Consider the following 18,326-nt stretch of genomic DNA (forward strand, 5'->3'; position numbering starts at 1 on the left):
TATTTCTAATACATTTCTCTTGTGTTGTTCTTTCACATAACTAAGACTATAGAAGTGTAAAAAAAAGGCTACGTCAGATTATTCCAAGGGACATACATGTCAAGTCAATTTTTATTTATATAGCCCAAAATCACAAATCAGAATGAGGGGGTCCTTGGTGTATTCTCTATCTTGTAAGGGGTCCTTGGCTGAAAAACAATTGAGAACCTCTGCTCTAAAGTACCGCGGTCTCTTCTCCTAAATCCTTTTGAATTCTCCTATCCACTATCACTTAACCCCGTGATGTTTCACTCAGAGGTCAAGGAATAGGAGATAGGGTTAGAATTTAGGAGCTAATTTTTGGATTATCGGAACGCAACCCAGGTCTCTGGTCTCGCACAATACGCGTCACCAACATAAAGATGGCCGTCACGTTAGGCAAGGCAAGGCAAGTTTATTTATATAGCACTTTTCAACACAAGGCAATTCAAAGTGCTTTACAAAAAATGAAAGAGATTAAGAAAATGGCATTTAAAATCAGTCATTAAAAAGAAAAGCTAATAAAATAAACATTAAAAGAAAAAATACATGGATAAAAGTTACAGTGCAATTAAACATTAAAAGAAAAAAAAAGTACATGGATAAAAGTTACAGTGCAGTCTAAGATATGAATAGTTCAATTAAAAGCAGCGACAAAAAGAAAAGTCTTCAGCCTGGATTTAAAAGTAGTCAGAGTTGCAGCGGACCTGCAGGTTTCTGGGAGTTTGTTCCAGATATTTGGAGCATAATAACTAAACGCTGCTTCTCCATGTTTAGTTCTGACTCTGGGGACAGAAAGCTGACCAGTCCCTGAAGACCTGAGAGATCTGGATGGTTCATAATTTAGCAGGAGGTCAGAAATGTATTTTGGGCCTAAACCATTCAGTGCTTTATAAACCAGCAGCAGTATTTTGAAATCTATTCTTTGACACACAGGAAGCCAGTGTAAAGACTTCAGAACAAGAGTGATGTGATCCACTTTCTTAGTGTTAGTGAGGACTCGAGCAGCAGCGTTCTGAATTAGCTGCGGCTTTCTAATAGATTTTTTAGTGAGACCTGTGAAGACACCATTACAGTAGTCCAGTCTACTGAAGATAAAAGCATGGACAAGTTTTTCCAAATCCTGCTGTGACATTAGTCTTTTAATCCTAGATATATTCTTTAGGTGATAGTAGGCTGATTTAGTAACTGTTTTAATGTGACTGTTGAAACTCAGGTCAGAGTCCATGACTACACCTAGATTTCTGGCTTTATCTGTTGTTTTGAACATTGCAGACTGAAGCTCAGCGCTAACTTTTATACGTTCTGACTTGGCTCCAAAAACCATTACCTCAGTTTTATCTTTGTTTAATTGGAGAAAGTTCTGACACATCCAGTCATTGATTTGTTCAATGCACTTACTCAGTATTTGAATTGGAGCATAGTCTCCTGGTGAAATTGTTACGTAAATTTGTGTGTCATCTGCATAGCTATGGTAACTTATTTTGTTGTTCTTCATTATCTGAGCCAGTGGTAGCATGTAGATGTTAAAGAGAAGAAGCCCCAAGATGGAGCCTTGAGGAACCCCACATGTCGTATTTGTCAACTCAGATGTGTATTTACCTATAGAAACAAAGTTGTTTCTGTCCTTTAAGTAGGATTCAAACCAATTCAGAACTGTTTCCGAAAGTCCCACCCAGTTTTCCAGTCGGTCTAGTAATATGCTGTGGTCAACAGTGTCAAACGCAGCACTGAGATCTAATAATACTAACACTGAAGTTCTGCCACTGTCTGTGTTTAAGTGGATGTCATTAAAGACCGTTACAAGAGCAGTCTCAGTGCTGTGGTTTGGACGAAAGCCTGACTGGAACACATCAAAACAGTCATTTAAATGCAAGAAATTACTCAACTGTTGAAAAACAACTTTTTCAATGATTTTACCTAGAATTGGGAGGTTTGATATGGGCCTGTAATTGTTCATTACTGAAGCATCTAGATTATTCTTTTTTAAGAGCGGTTTAATGACTGCAGTTTTTTTCAGGGCCTGTGGAAAAATACCTGAGTGAAGAGATTTGTTTACTATATGAAGTAGATCTGAGGCCATGCAAGGAAAAACATCTTTGAAAAATCCTGTTGGAATAATATCAAGGCAGCAGGAGGAGGATTTCAGAAGTTGAATAATGTCCTCTAGGTTTTTATCATTAATCTGATGGAATTGTGTCATGATGTCGGAATTGGTGTTAAGTGGAGATAGGGACAACACATTTGCTGTTCCTGATGCAGAGGCACTGACTGCTTGTCTGATTTTCTGAATTTTGTCAGTGAAAAAGGAGGCAAAATCATTGCACGCCCTGGTGGATAGAAATTCAGAGGCTACTGACACTGGGGGGTTAGTTAGTCTGTCGACGGTAGCAAACAAGGCACGTGCGTTGTTTTTGTTTTTGGTAATGATGTCAGAGAAGAACGATTGTCGTGCGTTTTTCAATTCCAAATTATAAAGGCCAAGTCTCTCTTTATAGATTTCAAAGTGAACCTGGAGATTTGTTTTTCGCCACCTGCGTTCAGCTTTTCGACATTCTCTTTTTTCTGTTTTCACGCTCATGGCCTTTCTCCATGGAGATATTTTCTTGCCAGACACTTCCTTTACCTTAGTTGGAGCAATGGCATCTATAACATTTTTAATTTTTGAATAAAAAAAATCTACTAGCTCATTTACTGAGATGTTGGCAGGGGCAAGTGTGGAAGAAAAATTCTGAGTAAACATTTCCCTAGTGTTTTCAGTTAAATATCGCTTTGTGGTTACCTCTTTTTGAACATGTTTGTGAACAGAAATAGAGCTCTCAAAGAAAACACAGGAATGGTCAGAGAGTGCAACATCAGTCACCACAACCTTAGAGATATTCACACCCTTTGAGATAATTAAGTCCAGAGTGTGCCCCTTATTGTGCGTGGGCTCCGTCACATGCTGAGTCAGTCCATAGCTATCAAGAACACAAAATAGTTCTTTAGCCCCTCTGTCCTGGGGGTTGTCAACATGGATGTTAAAATCACCAACAATGACTAGACGGTCAAAGTCAATACACACTATAGACAGCAGTTCAGTAAAGTCATCAAAAAAGCTTGCACAGTATTTGGGTGGTCTATAGATATTTAGGAACAGAGCTCGAGAGGAGCATTTCAGCCGAAGGGCCACATATTCAAAAGAATCAAAGTTTCCATACGATGTCTTCCTGCATTGAAGGGAATCATTGAACAGAATAGCAACTCCACCCCCTTTCTTATGCATTCTTTCCTGACTCATAAAACTAAAGTTGGGAGGGGTTGATTCGATAAGAACAGCTGCACTGTTATTTTGTTCAATCCAAGTTTCTGTTAAAAACATAAAATCGAGATTGTGCTCAGTGATAAAATCATTGATTAAAAATGTTTTTCCTGCCAAAGACCTGACATTTAATAAAGCTAGTTTAAGTTTGTTAAACACACTATCAGTCATGTTTTTTGTAACAAGCTGTGGCTGACATGGAATCACTGCTAAATTAGATACACTCACACAAACGTTTGAGCGCTTCCTGTTTCTATGATTCACCGCTCTTAATCTATTACCTATCAACACAGATATCGGCAAAGCTACTGGCAGGCAGGGCCCCGACATGTCCTGGAAAGAGTTGAGAGTGCCATACGCCCTTGAGCCTGGACCCATCACATATCAGTAAGAGTTTGTTGTGTTTTGTACACACACATCCTTATCAGGCTTTGGAGACTGCAGATGCCCCCTCGAAGGGAGGGGAGGTGGTCGACGTAGGCACGGTGATGGAGACGGGCGAGATGGTGCGGGGGTAGAGGACATGCTGCCAGGGGGGGGAGGTGGTTGACGTAGGCGCGGTGATGAGGACGGGGGAGATGGTGCGCGTCTCCGCGGTGATTTTGGTGGGCGTCGTTGAGGAGCGGGGGTAAAGGACATGGTGCCAGCCCTGCGTATCGCCTTTGTTTGGTCTTTGAACTCCAGGAAGGAATCGGTGCCAACCCTCTGTATCTCCTTTGTGTGTTCATCGATCTCCAGGAGGGTGGGCGAGGGTGAAAGGGTGAACGGAGTATCCTCAAAGGCGTTGACAGGGGGGGAGGGGGTGACGGGCAGTGGAGACTCCTCCATTTGTCTCATAGGTCTCCCATAATCAGAACATTCCTCAGGCGGGTGCAGTGATAATTCTTCAGGGTTTTCTGCGTGATGTGTTGTGTCTTTCTCCTGTTTTGATTCCTCTTGCCGCTTGTCCTTGGCAGAGGGAACAGATTGATAACGCAGGCAGTTGAATATGTTAGAGATAAACAATTTCACTCCTGACTTGTTCAGGCAAACTCCATTTGCCTTGAAAAGATGTCTGCGATCCCAGAAAAAGTTAAAATTGTCAATAAAATGAACAGAATGGTCAGTACAGGCCGTTGAAAGCCAGGTGTTCAGTGTAAACAATCTGCTGAATCTCTCCACTCCTCTTTTGACTGGCGGTAGAGGGCCACTGATGAACACCTCTGCATTTAGAGAGCTGGCAGTTTCCAACAAACATTTAAAGTCTTCTTTCAGCACTTCTGACTGTTGTTTCACAACATCATTTGTTCCAATGTGCAGTACCACATTCTTCACAGTCGGATGTTCAGCCCCAATATGCAGGATCTTCTCAGCCAAGTCAGAGACCACATCCTTGGGAAAACAGAGTACTTTGGTGTTGCTCTTATTACACAGACCTTTTACATCTCTTACAGCAAAGTCACCCACAATCAGAGTTTCAGGCCCAGTCGTTAGCTTTCCCTCTAGCCTTTTACTTTTGGAGTAGCTATTGGTCCTTACCCTGCTGCGTGAAGAGGACAGGTTATCCAGGTCATCAGATCTCCGGTTCTCGGTCAGCGGAGCGTATCTGTTCTGGATTGGCACACTTGGTGGTTTAGGAGAATTGTTTGTAGTTCTCCCTTTAGCAGCTGTCCACTGCTGTTTCCTAGTATGAATAGGGGTTGAAGAGGCGCTCTTCCTGGGTGATAACAATGCAGGCCAGCCGGTCGCATCACAGATTTCGGAGCTCTGGGCTCTGCCTGTTATCCGTCCTCCCAAATCCCATGGAAATGATTTACTCTTAGGCTTTGCACCCAGAGAGTTCCAGGGAGGACTACCACTTGTAGATTTATTACCCGGTACACAGCCCTCCTGTTCCTTGGAATCCTTGTAGCTGCTAACTAGCTGTGAGTTAGCATACCCTTCTCCATTATTTTGCAACACTGGTAAAGTCGTGTCATTCCCACGACATAGTCCATTCAGTTCCACGTTAACTTCCAACCGTTGCATTTTCATTTCCAACACAGCCATCTTCTGTATAAGTTTCTGGAAGTCATCTGTAGAGAACGGAGGCATTTTGCTACCAACTAGCTAAATAGCAGTAGCCTACCAGGCTTTAGCTGTTGCTAGGCCACGCTATTGTAAGACTGACGTCGTCGTAAAAATGTTGAAATATGGCTGAAAAATGTGCTAACGTGGTGAAAACGTTAGCACATTTCACCACATTCTTTCAGAATGAGAATAAAAGTATTTTACGAGGTGAAAATCACTACAAGTCTGGGCACGTTGAGAGCTGTACCTATATGAAAGGGGAGTTAGTCGGTTCTGTAAGAGCCAGCATGCGGGACCGGCTTTACAAGGTTTCGGTGAGTAATATGAGTGCAATGTGTAACGTTAATGTCAGCTAGCTAACATTAGCTAACAAGGTACACTAACGTGTTTTGTTTTAGTAACTAGTTTTCTCCTTAAGAACTTCGTGGTCTCTGTGTATGCTGTGGATAACATTAGTGTTCACAAGAACAAGGTACACTCCCGTGTTTTGTTTTAGTTGCTCTTTATATTGAAGCGGACAGTTTTATATCGACTATACTGTATGTGTGATCTCCTTTTTCTCGTTGTGTCATTTGACTTTATTTGCTGTGTGTCGATTCAAGGATTTTGGTTATCTAGGCACAGCTGTGTGTGACTCCCTCTGGTACACTGGTATGTGTTTTCCTAATGTAGAGAGCATTGATTAATTAATAAACTACACACTGAGTCTAGATCCTGACCAAATCCTTTTTTATTGTTGATCAAATGTTTTTCAAAAATGTATTCATACACATTTAGAAAAATACAATGTACAATCACAACCAATACAACAAAAAATACAGAAAAAACAAACAATAACAACAGACAAGAGGACACAACTATGGAAAAATAAACCCTCCCACCCCCAGATCCGGACCATCCTTGTATTATTGCTCATTCAATCTATTATAGCATGCTAACAAATGGTACTTACTTTATTTTTACAGATCTGCATGGGAGACGATGGCGCGATGCAGAGCGCTGTCTGTGATTGTGCACGGGGGGATGTACAAATGCAGCCACGCTGCAGCATTGGCAATATTTGCCATGTGGCAGATCAGCTCCACAGATGTTGAGTGCCAGTGGAGGAAGCCTGGCACTTAAAAAGTAGTCCAGCCGGTGTCTCAACTTTACCAACAGCGAGAGGAGACATACAACCCACTGGCCAGAGACATCGCCAACTGTCAACTGGGGGGTTGTAAACGAGGCCGAAGGGGTGAAGGCTTTTGTGGAGGCCTATCAAGTGACAGTGTTAGAATCGAGTCTGGTCTCTTTGTGAGTGAGTCGGGTGTTTTGGGAGCATCACCCGATGGACTTGTGCAGCCATCTGCCCTGCTGGAGGTGAAGTGTCCACACAGCCAGAGGAACATGACCATTGCGGAGGCAGTCCAGTTACCATCCTTCTGTCTTCGTGAGGAGGGTGAGTCATATATTCTCAAGGAGAATCACCCATACTGGCACCAGTCCAAGGGCAGCTGCATATCACAGACCGGAGTCTCTGCTACTTTGTTGTGTGGACCACGAAGGAGGCGATCATCCTCCCCATAGACCCTGCATGGCATGGAAATCTCCTCCTCCTGGACAAATTCTACACCCAGCATATGCTCCCTGTGTTGGCCAGTAGAGAGGAGGACATTTCAATAAACATACTCTTAACACCCTCGGACTCTGCGTTGTGTTTCGTATGTGTGATGGGGTGTTATGCAGGGGGGAGGAAAACAGGACACAGCAGATTGGGATTGTGGTGGAGATGCTGAGCAGTTATTTAATTGTTGAATGTAATTATTATTATACTGCGTGCTTCTGAGTTATTCCATATTTTGCTGTAACATGGATCTGTATGTAACTCTATATTTACTTGTTATCTACCACACTTCCTTCTACATCATACACCATCATTATACATGATGGTGTATATAGGATATATATATTTGTATACATATCTGTAAATTGTATAATTTTATTTAAACGTCTTTTTGATCTCTCTGTCTATAAACACAAACTGAGTAAGATTGACAATAAAGTTGACTTTGAAAAATATATATATTCTTTATGAAAATAGTTGACTGTTGTCAAATGAATCCAAATGAAACGTTGGATTGAACTACAACTACGCCTTAACATCTCTACGGACTGTTTTTCAGTGGGATGGCAAGTTCCTATCTTTAAACATTTATTAGTTTTTTCTCAGAACAGATTTGATTTTCTGAAGTTAATTTAACTTTGCCGACCATGTAAGGTCATTATTAAAAGGTACAATCAATTTGTTTAGGGTTGACTAAAATAATGAAAAACATTCATTTGGATAATTTACTGACAGAATAAGAAACTCAATGATGCTCTACTCACCTGTTCCCTTTTTATAAAGTGAAACAGTTGAAACGATAGATTTTAGTAAACTTAAAAACAACCTTCTCCAAAAGCTATCAAGGAATATACCGAATACTTGTTTTAGAACTTTATTACATATTTTTATATAAATAGTTTGAATGATCCATAATTGACAGAAGCTTGTGTTTACACTGACCTGTTACTCATATATTAATGTCTTTGTAATTTCAGTAAACCACTACCTCACTAATTTCTTTCATTCAACACGGTTCAGTAAACTAAGTGATACATGAACCAGTTTAATCATTATAATAACGTAGGATTGCAACTCTTTGAAACTGTAGGTGGCTCTTAAAAGAGCCGTTGTGTTTGGGTGTGCTGCTCTCAGGTCAGTCTAAGCCCTCTCTCCGGGCGGGCCAGCTGGATGTCCTTGGGCATGATGGTGACCCTCTTTGCTTGGTTCATCTTACTGGGGGGCAGCTACATGGATGTCGGTGCAGTCCACAATCATTGCGCAGTTGAAGGCAGAATTAATTTATTATTGACTCCGAATGAAGCACAACTTCATGTCATACAATACAATGACTTTATTTGTAATTGTGTAAAAAAATATGAGCATTGATTAGCAAGCAGGACCTGCAGGAACAGAGAATGGTGATGGATGGAGCTGGGAAGAGAGAAGAATAAAGAAAACAGATCAACTTTATTATCGGATATTAAAAATTCAATTTCAAAACAAGTTGCCGCTCCTACAGTTTTCTAGTATGTAAAGATGATTTCACATGACCTATGCAAAATATCACACTCAATACATGTGTGTCTCTGGGGGGTGCATTGTGCCTTTGATGTATATAAATAATATACCAGAACCAAATACTATTACGTACAGTGGAAATCAGGTTGCCAGAGCAGGTCAGTGTGCATGTTCCTCAACGTCTCAGCAGTTACAGGTGAGGTAAAGAAAATAAAAGAGAAAAAGGTCAGTAACAACACTTTAAAGTAACAACACTTTGAATAATTATCTCTTCTAACAATTTTCTCTCAATAAGCACACAACGACTGTCTTTCCAACAAACAGATTGTCATCACAATGAAACACGTCCAGAAGAATGTCATGTAAATTTCCATGCCTGCCTTCGACTCTCCCTGAACTGCTTCCTTAGCACCCGGTGGAGGGCGCAGTAGGCTACTCTTCAAATGTTTCACGAAATACTTACCATCATGTTTGGTTACTGTTTAACATTTTGGTTTACTTCATGTAATAAAATAATAACTTCATGGTAAGGCTACTAAAAATGACAAGGCTAAGTAATGTAATGCTAACTAACGTGCTCGCTACTCGTCGCTACTCGTCGCTACTCGTCGCTACTCGTCGCTACTCGTCGCTACTCGTCGCTACTCGTCGCTACTCGTCGCTACTCGTCGCTACTCGTCGCTACTCGTCGCTACTAGCTAGGTAGCTAACTTGACTATGCACATGAACATGCACAACATGTATATTACCTATGATATTACCTGATATGTCTGATCCAGCGACTCCTGGTCCTTTCATCAGACGGGAATCGATAGAAGGAGCAAGTGGTATGATCACTTTTATGACTACAACCTGGTACAAAGCACACAGGCATCTTGTAAAAGTTAATTTATTTTTAGCGATCTATAATTTATTGGAGGGAATAAATCAGTTATGAGATCTTCTTCTTCTTCGCTTTAATTACGGGTTTTATTATAAATCACCGAGCATGCCTGTGACATCACTTACGCGACCCAGAATGGGATTTGGGATTTGTAGTCTTTGTAGTAGCGTATTTTTCATAGTCTTATATTTCAGCAGTTTTAAGACAAAATGTGACTTTTTTGACATGGAAATGATTGTTTAAGATTGACAAAGATTATATGTGTAGTTCGTGGCACAATTCAAACGGGATCAAAAGATACGTGTTCTCTCTCCATTGAATTCAATGTAAATGTTTCGCTTCCGGGGTCCCATGGTCCGGAAGTAGATGGGCGTGACTTCGCCTCTCCATAGTATCGCCATATGATTTCTCCGTGCGCGTTTTCCCTCCTTTGTCCCACTTCGCTTTCCTTACTAACGAGGGCGGGAACCATAGGCTGTATATATAAAGGCGGGAACATAGAAAGGGCACAGAAGAGGAAAACGCGTGTAGTGGAAGACCAGAGAGGTATGGCTGCAGTTTTACGATTATTGTTGTTTATAAACGATGTTTCAAACACATTTATCATTATATTGTTACATATACATGCTCAGTGTTGTGTGTATTGGTCAGCTGCTGTCTGGTTTTCCCGCCATTACTGTTCATATTCAGTGTTTCGGACATATTGTTTACATGTGGACAGAAACTGAATTTACAGCGCTGAGCGAACAATCCTCCGTGTTTGAACCTCTTAAATCGCTGCATAGCAGATTTATTTGGACTGGATTATCCCAGAGTCTAACGATTCTTTATAACACAGTTTCAGATTTGTGAAACCTTAATTCTATTTGTGAAAATAATCCAGTCACAGCTTCAGTAATACCTAATGACTGTTTTAACCGTTATCAGTGGTTTAAATACATTTAGTTAAGTACTACACTTTAGTAATGAATGTGTTCTTTACTAGTGTTGCAGGCATACTATTATATATGATACTGATTTGGGCAAAACAAGTACTCTTACTTCAGTTATTTAAAGTATATTTGAATGCAGGATTTCACCTCTAACAAACCATTTTTACACTGTGGTATTGCTACTTTTATTTAGGTTAATCTGAATATACCCTTTCCCCCCCTTATTTTCTTCAAGTAATAGTTTATTTTGTTAAATGTAAAAGAGGGGTGTTTAAAACTCATATGACAAGCAAGACTGCTTAATTATTTCCAAACCAAATTCTAAAAACAGTACAATTTAAAAGCTGCAAAACATAGGTTTAAGAAACGTTGTTCTGGAGTGACCTAAACTGTTAATTGATTGTCTCAATAATCTTCAGTACATTAACCGTTTGTAGAGGATAATCAATACTAGCTAGCTTGTGTTATAACAAGGTTTATAGAAACATACATATATTTTCAGTTCTTGAATCACTGTTGTCTAGTTTTCACCATTACCTAAATCAATACTTTTTTTCCAATAACCTCTTCAGGATATGTGTATTAAAACATGCTAACATCTTAAATGTACGGCTATATAATCATAAGCTTGAACGTTTGGTGCACTAAATACACACAATCTTCTGTGATAAAGACGCTCATACACATGATATAAGAAAGAAGCGTAGTGCTTGTTGTCCATGTGACTAATCCAACAATATGTCCTTTCTCTATTGGTCAGGTGACACGTTCAGTTTGCCACCATGTCGTCCAATAAGAAGGGCGGCGATGAGCGTTTCCTCCGGGTTCAGAAGGACCCCAGGTTTTGGGAGATGCCCGAGAGAGAACGCAAGATCGACAAGCGCTTCCAGTCCATGTTTCACGACAAGCGCTTCACGGAGAAATACACAGTGGACAAGAGAGGCCGACCCATCAACCAAACCTCCACCGAGGACCTGAAGCGCTTCTACAACGTCTCCAGCTCAGAGGACGAAGACGACGATGAGGAGGGTGTGAAGAGCAAGAAGAAGAAAGAAGTGAAGGAGGAGCTGGTGAAGGTGGAGATAGAAGTGAAAGTGGAGAAAGAAGTGAAGGTAAAGGTGGAGAAAGAAGTGAAGGTGGAGATAGAAGTGAAGGAGGAGCTGGTGAAGGTGGAGATAGAAGTGAAAGTGGAGAAAGAAGTGAAGGTGAAGGTGGAGAAAGAAGTGAAGGTGGAGAAAGAAGTGAAGGAGAGCAAAGACGTTAAAGCTGAAGGACCGCCGCCTGAACGAGGGGTCAGAGTCATAGAAGAGGGTGAGTAGATGTCTCTGAGGCTCATATTCACTGATGCAGGCTGAGGAAACGAGCACAGATTCAACATTACAACTTAATTAGTTTAGTTCGTCAGTTAGCTGAGTTTCTTCCCGTTAACTGAGTATGACACATTAATAGGTTGTTACATTTGAACAAGCTCTGAGACACAGTTCCGTGACGAAAAAAACCTGTATCCCCGCTAACGGGGGCTGTAGGGTTTATCTGCTTAAACATGACAATAGCGCCAAAATAAACTACACATTATCATATTCATGCTATACATAACTAAGCACAAGAAGAGGCTGCGAAGCTAAAGTCAAGAAGAGCAACTTACTCGTTTGATGCGATGACAGAACTAACGTTCACAGGAAGTGAAGCTATGATGCGTTCAAACGCCTCTTGTAAAATACAGTCTTTCGCCCAAAACTTCCAATAACTGCTTCAAAAATCTGCCTTCATATAAACTCAAGGAACTATTGCATTTTCATTAATAAATTGCTTTGACATTTTATTTTTATTAACGTCAGTATTTCTTTTTGATTCGTTGTAAACTGCTCAGGGCTGGTAAAGGTCTATAGATTTGAATAGTAGTTTGAAAAAAACCAGTTTTAATAGCTGTTTTTGATTGGCTTTTTTTAATACTTGTGTCTGGCTGAAAATGATGCAGTATTTAAACAGGATTTGCATCTTCTGCCTCTTATTCTGCATGAAGACAAGAGCGACAGAGAAAAAATGGATTCCTATGGTAAATGGCCGAATTTAGATTAATGCTACTTGTTATTCATTCATTGTGTGCTTGCTTTAGCGCTGCCTGTTAGAATATGATTGAATTTATTAAACTAATGGTTGAAAATGATCTTTTCAGATGAACTTGTGCGTTACACTGCAGCAGAGAAGACCTTCGCTGTGAGAAAAGGTAGGCTGCTTTAATATTGTTTAAGTTAGAAGTAACACACTTAGCTATTCTATCTACCTCTGGAACTAGCTAAACTAATTATAAATATGTTTATTCTTCACTGTCGGCTCACTCATTACTCTGGATCAGCCAGCTGCATGAGATACTGACGCGCTGTCAGGAGAGAGGAAAACACAGGCTCCATTTATTATCCAAAGTTACTGTACACTTTTGAATCATGTAGTTAATCTAGCATAATTAGATTGTTTAATATAGAGTCGTTATCAATTTCTTTTAAAACTCTATAAATGCCATAGAAGACGTTTGACCTGCACTTTTTTCTCATTTTGTCGATGTTAACCGGCTACAAAACATTTCTAAGGGAAGCTCTGGTTTTGTGTGTACACTATTTAGTAACGGTTGTTCTGTGTTTGTAGGGCTCCCAGTGTACTTGCTCGCAGCCTCCATATGCCAGGGTGTTGAAGAGCAGATACCACACCTGACTGCTGCATATGTCCACCCAGACACATTCCTCGCGCGGAGCCTGGAGCAGCACGCCTGGAAATTTGATCGGGTGACCGGGGAGGCGCTGGTGGTCGTGCACATCGGAACCGATGATGTGGCCTCCGGACTGTCCCCAGCAGCCATCGTGGGACAAATGGAGGCCCTCATTGACCGGATCCAGCACGGCCATGCAGAGCCTCTCTATGTGGCCGTCTGCTCTATCCTCCCCCGGCTGGTGGACAACCAAAGGACGATGGGTACGGTGCGGGACACCAACCGCAGGTTCCACGAATTGTGTCGGAGGAAGAAGGACACAATTCACCTTCCTACCGGAAAACTGTTTCTCCATCACAGACAGATTATTCAAAATTATTTTACTGGGGATGGAGTCCACCTAAATGTGGAGGGGAAAAAAGTCCTCTTTAATTATTTAAAGACATTTCTTTGGCATTTTTGTAAGCATTCATAGAATGTTTACAAAAATGCCAAAGACATGTCTTTCTCACAGACAGACAGAGAGGGACAGAGACAGACAGACAGACAGACAGAGAGGGACAGACAGACAGAGAGGGACAGACAGACAGACAGACAGAGAGGCAGACAGACAGACAGAGAGGCAGACAGGCAGACATACACTGCGTTACTGTTAATTATTTGATTTTTATAAATGTTAATAAAAATGTGTTACAATACTAGTATTATATTGTGCTTTCTAATATATTAACTGGGTCCATTTGGAAGAGTTTTAGACATTAATTTGTTACACACACCTACACACACTGTACAACACACACCTATGCATGGTCCTTGTTGAAATAAATACATAATAATAATCATTATAAATAATAATAATATAGAGATAGGAAATTACTGACAGGGAACCCTCTGAATCAGACTACGAGAGGCTGACTGCATCCACTCAGAGTGTCCGATTCAGAAACGTGACTCTTTCACCCTTTACGTCACAAACAAAGATGGTGGATGAGATTAGATCTATAAAACACATGGAACGATAATCAATGGGCCACAATGAAGGAGAGACTATCTGCATCTTTTAAAACTTTACGCACAAACGTTTCACCTAAATAATGAAATGCCTCCAATGCAAATGTTAATACGGTTGTTTATTGCCGTTTCTGAAGTTTAAGAGGAAAAAACAAAACAAAAAACACTATTGGACAGTAGGTGGTGGTTTGCACATTGAAGTTGTTTTGAACGAAGAAGAACAGGGAGAGAGAGGAGCTTACTTGTTCCTTACCTCTCTAGCAATAGAGAGGCGAAGTCCCTCCCCTTCCGGTGGGACTCAGACCTTATTTCGGAAAAAGTTTGTATTGATGGCAGAGATTATCAACTGTTCAGCGCAGACTACAAGCCGGAATGAAAGGATCAAAATAATTGTCAAATCAGCTGAAAAGTACCTTGATGTGAAAGGGATGCACTGGGAAAATGTGAAAGATATCCTAAATGATGACGTCCAATAACCTCAGACATGGACTGGATCATCCTGATGGTGTTAATTGTACTGCAGTGGAATGCTAGAAGTTTAATTGCAAATGGACAAGAGTTCAAAAAATATATTGACAACCTGGGAGAGAAACCTAATGCTCTTTGTATTCAGGAAACATGGCTGAAACCACAACTGGATTTTATTGTGAAGGGATATACTGCAGTTAGAAGAGATAGGGACTCTGGCAGAGGGGGAGGAGTTGCAACATTCATACAGAGTGGTATACATTATAAAGTTATGCATGTAAGTACAGATCATGAAGCAATAGTTATAAGGGTATGGAATGATAGAGGACCTATAGATATAGTAAATTATTATAATCCATGTGGGAAATTAGATCAAAGTATATTAGAGGATGCTTGGGGGTACACTGCAAGACAAAGTAATATGGTGTGGGGATTTTAATTCACATAACTCGCTCAACCCGGTATCACGGCAAGACGTGAACATGTGACGATTTACCATGCTGGGAGACGTGAAGATGTCACGATTTCGTCCCCTTCAAACGTGACAGCTACACGGTATTGTTAACCCATGTTAACCAGTGGAGAAATAACCGGAAATACCAAGCAAATGCTACCCCGACGTAATGATTTATTTTTTAATAGTCACACTCGATTACGGCGATTTTGATTTTCTGGTCGACACCTCTTTTAGCAGAAACAAAGGCTACATTAATGTATTAAATCGATGTTAATCCGTGCGTGTGGATGTAGAATTAACGGACGTGACGTTTTGCGATTGAGTTGCCAAGCAACAGCTTCGGTTCATGTTCATTTACAAACTATTCAACTACAACCGTAGTTATATTTAAAAAACATGTTAGAAGGCCTCACGAAATACTTTAATGCACATTAAAATGTAAATGTGAAGGAATGTGTGTATAACAAAATACATCGGTCATTAAACGAAACCGGAAACAGACGTAGGCAAGATCCTCAGCTCGATGATTGGATGGTTATCCGCAATGCATGCTGGGATTTGGTGTTTATGTGATGTGAAATCTGAAAACGTTTTTTAAAAATACAATAATACTTTATTCCGAGTGTGCTTGCTTTTCTCTTTGAAAGTCATCACATAACGGCATTGTAATACACGGTTCGGCTGCATTAAATATTACATATCTGCCGTAATTCTCTATTTATAGAGCCCTGCTGAGAAGACTTCTAGACAAACAGGAGAACTGCCGCCAAAACTGAAGATGTGACGTGGGCTCTAACTCTAGGGCTCTGGGTGGCGGTATGCACCTTTTAAGTTGTTTGCAATCCGACAAATCCGAGAGAAGAAGAGGTAGAAGAAGAGGTGAGTGGATTAAACACCTGCAGAGGTTTCATTAAGTGTATTTACACCTGTTAGCTTAGCTTACAGTTAATCACGAATCAGAAGTTATCTTATTTAACACAACAGCTGTAATCTTAGAAGAAAGAAACTCACAAAAAAACTTGAAATGTGCGCCAACATCGGCTAACAGGTAAAGTCTAAAAGCTATCGGCTAACAGCTATTGACTAACAGCCAAAGTTATTATTTCAGTTCGGCTCTGGGTGAGTAACAGTTTATTTGTAATGCTCAGCTGACTTTATGTTAGTAATTTATTACACCAGTTGTCTTTAAGACAGTTTGAGTTGTTGGGTTGGTGCTCTTTACCATAGATATGGTTTTAAATATATGCTAACTTGCTTATTAGCATCGCCATTCACCGTGACGTTGCATTTTTCCCATTGAAATGAATGGGGTTCTTCAGTTAGCAGCTAACGCTAAGCGACGGTTTAGCTCATTAGATAAATAGATATACTTTATTTAACAGGGATGCAAACTTGTCACCTTTCGGCGAAATTCGCCGTTTTGAATCCAAAATAGGTCGTTTGTGTGATTCATGTAGATCTGCAATAAAAATATTTTTGGGGCATGGGGGGGTCTGGGACCCGGAGTAATCTGCGGCCGCGAGCTGTTATGTGCCATCATGACACGCATGGTGTTCTTTTTTATATATTATAATGAAGCGCGAGTTGTGTGCTCGAGTCTTCCTGCCTGTCGGCTCTGCTCATGGATGTATAATAAGGCTGCTGCTCCGCGATGAGGGTTTAGCTTCAGCAGCTACATTACCTACGGGCAGGGCCGGACTGGGACAATAAGTCAGGCCGGGAATTATACACCCAGCCAGGCCACTACCAGTTTTCTTTTGTGCCATTAGTGCTGCCCATAGTGATAGCCCTAAACTTTAAATCTACTACCCCAGAATAAACATGGACATGGGTTACTAATTTAAAAAAAAGTGCAAATCTATTTAGGAACCTATCCATGTGAACATATTTTAGGTTGAGGTGGACCTCAAATCCTCTAGGGGGGTCAGGGGGCATGCTCCCCCGGTAAGAGGTTTAAATGTTGGACTTAAATGCATCAATCTGGTGCAAATAAAGAGACTACACCCATATGAAACAGAACTGTATACATTTAAATAATCATAAATTCATAAGAACATGGCCATAACCAATAACATACCATATCCAATATGAAAAAACATTGAAACTTGTTTATTTATTTGTTTTTGGTTCATTTATAGTTGTGAGCGTGTCTGGGCTCCTGAATCAGCCTCACCTGTCTCCCTCCTCTCCCCCTGCTCCTCTTTGACTAGTTTTAGCTCTCACCATGTTTTTAAAGTTTATATTGACTTTTTTCACCTAGTTTTATTATTCATCCATATTTTACTAATCACTCCCCAGTGAGAGAAAAAGTTTTTAGAGAGTACTTGTCCATGGACAAGTGAGTTTGGCAATTTACTTGTCCGAATACATTTTTCACTTGTCCAGAATGGACAAAAATTGGGGCCACTGGAATCTTCTTATTCGTCATCGTATTTTACATTTTCCCACGGTTTTTACGACACCGCTAACGTAAGTGAGCGGTAAGATTTTACTGCATCACACATAGGGTTGGGTATCGTTTGGATTTGAACGATTCTGGTTATTTTCGGTTCTTTGAGAGGGTAAAAATAAGTCAAACTGGGAGAAAAATATATTTATGAAAAGATTAAGTCAAATCTGTATTCCTATTTACAAATCACTTCATACTGTTGCATTTCTTACGGTTATTGAATACAATTTATATAAAAATAATCTCTGCATTGTTTAGTTAGTTCTAAGTGGTGCAGTTTGAGAATGTACAATTGGCCCAGTCTCCTCTGATGTTACACTGCAACCTGCCTGTGAGACAAAGTCCAACCACACATGTCCAACACATAGGACATAACCTAATAATAATAATAATGACACATTAGATGTATAGGCCTAGCGCTTTTCTACAACTCAAATACGCTTACACATGTCCTGCAATACACATGCTGCAGCTGCTCACTGTTTGTAAAAGTAAATAAATAGTATTTTCATTTCAATAATGTACTTTCTATACCCTGCTTCATAAACAATACTGACATCCCTGTGCTCCTCTGAGTCTGGGGGTCCGGGGATGTGAGGACACAGACAGGGAGGTTGCTTTACTTCATAAAGGAAATGGTGGTCAATATTAACAACATAGGAGTTAAAACGCTTAATAACCTTCATTACGTGTTAGAGAAAGAAAATAAGAAAGTTTGACAAAGATGAGGCTGTTAAACGGGCAGCGGATCCGCTGTGTGTAGAAAGAGAGAGAGAGACGCTGAGCTGCACCGTGCAGCGATCAGCTGATACGGAGCATAGAGAGAGCTGCAGTCCGCGGGGCTCGGCCTCGCCTCCTGTCCTCACAACTCTTATTAATCCCGGTACCGGACAATTGTTATTTGTTCCTACTCGGAACCGTGTTTTGCTTCCCAACCCTGCCACTGTGCTA

General features: G+C 40.6%; 1 protein-coding gene across 5 annotated transcripts; it reads left to right on the plus strand.

Annotated features, from left to right (window-relative positions):
• Positions 1-9,763: 9,763 nt before the first annotated feature.
• On the plus strand, positions 9,764-13,591 carry LOC117533559. Of its 5 annotated transcripts, none has more exons than XM_034197375.1 (5): positions 9,764-9,900; positions 11,047-11,398; positions 11,441-11,597; positions 12,463-12,513; positions 12,930-13,591. In XM_034197375.1, the coding sequence occupies exons 2-5, from the start codon at positions 11,069-11,071 to the stop codon at positions 13,463-13,465; spliced, it is 1,074 nt and encodes a 357-aa protein (XP_034053266.1). In that variant the 5' UTR covers positions 9,764-9,900; positions 11,047-11,068; the 3' UTR covers positions 13,466-13,591. The 5 variants fall into 5 exon arrangements, with proteins under 5 accessions (XP_034053266.1, XP_034053268.1, XP_034053269.1 ...); XM_034197377.1 differs by having other exon boundaries at positions 11,047-11,380; XM_034197378.1 differs by having other exon boundaries at positions 11,047-11,380; positions 11,498-11,597.
• Positions 13,592-18,326: the final 4,735 nt, after the last annotated feature.

This window comes from Gymnodraco acuticeps, unplaced genomic scaffold (assembly GCF_902827175.1).
Source record: "Gymnodraco acuticeps unplaced genomic scaffold, fGymAcu1.1, whole genome shotgun sequence".
Lineage (NCBI taxonomy): Eukaryota > Metazoa > Chordata > Actinopteri > Perciformes > Bathydraconidae > Gymnodraco > Gymnodraco acuticeps.

Excerpts from the sequence above, each read along its gene's own strand:
- LOC117533559 (XM_034197373.1), top strand. The coding sequence starts at position 11,069 with ATGTCGTCCAATAAGAAGGGCGGCGATGAGCGTTTCCTCCGGGTTCAG. Across the intron at positions 11,598-12,462 it reads GGTCAGAGTCATAGAAGAGG|ATGAACTTGTGCGTTACACT; the intron begins GTGAGTAGATGT and ends TGATCTTTTCAG. Across the intron at positions 12,514-12,929 it reads GACCTTCGCTGTGAGAAAAG|GGCTCCCAGTGTACTTGCTC; the intron begins GTAGGCTGCTTT and ends CTGTGTTTGTAG.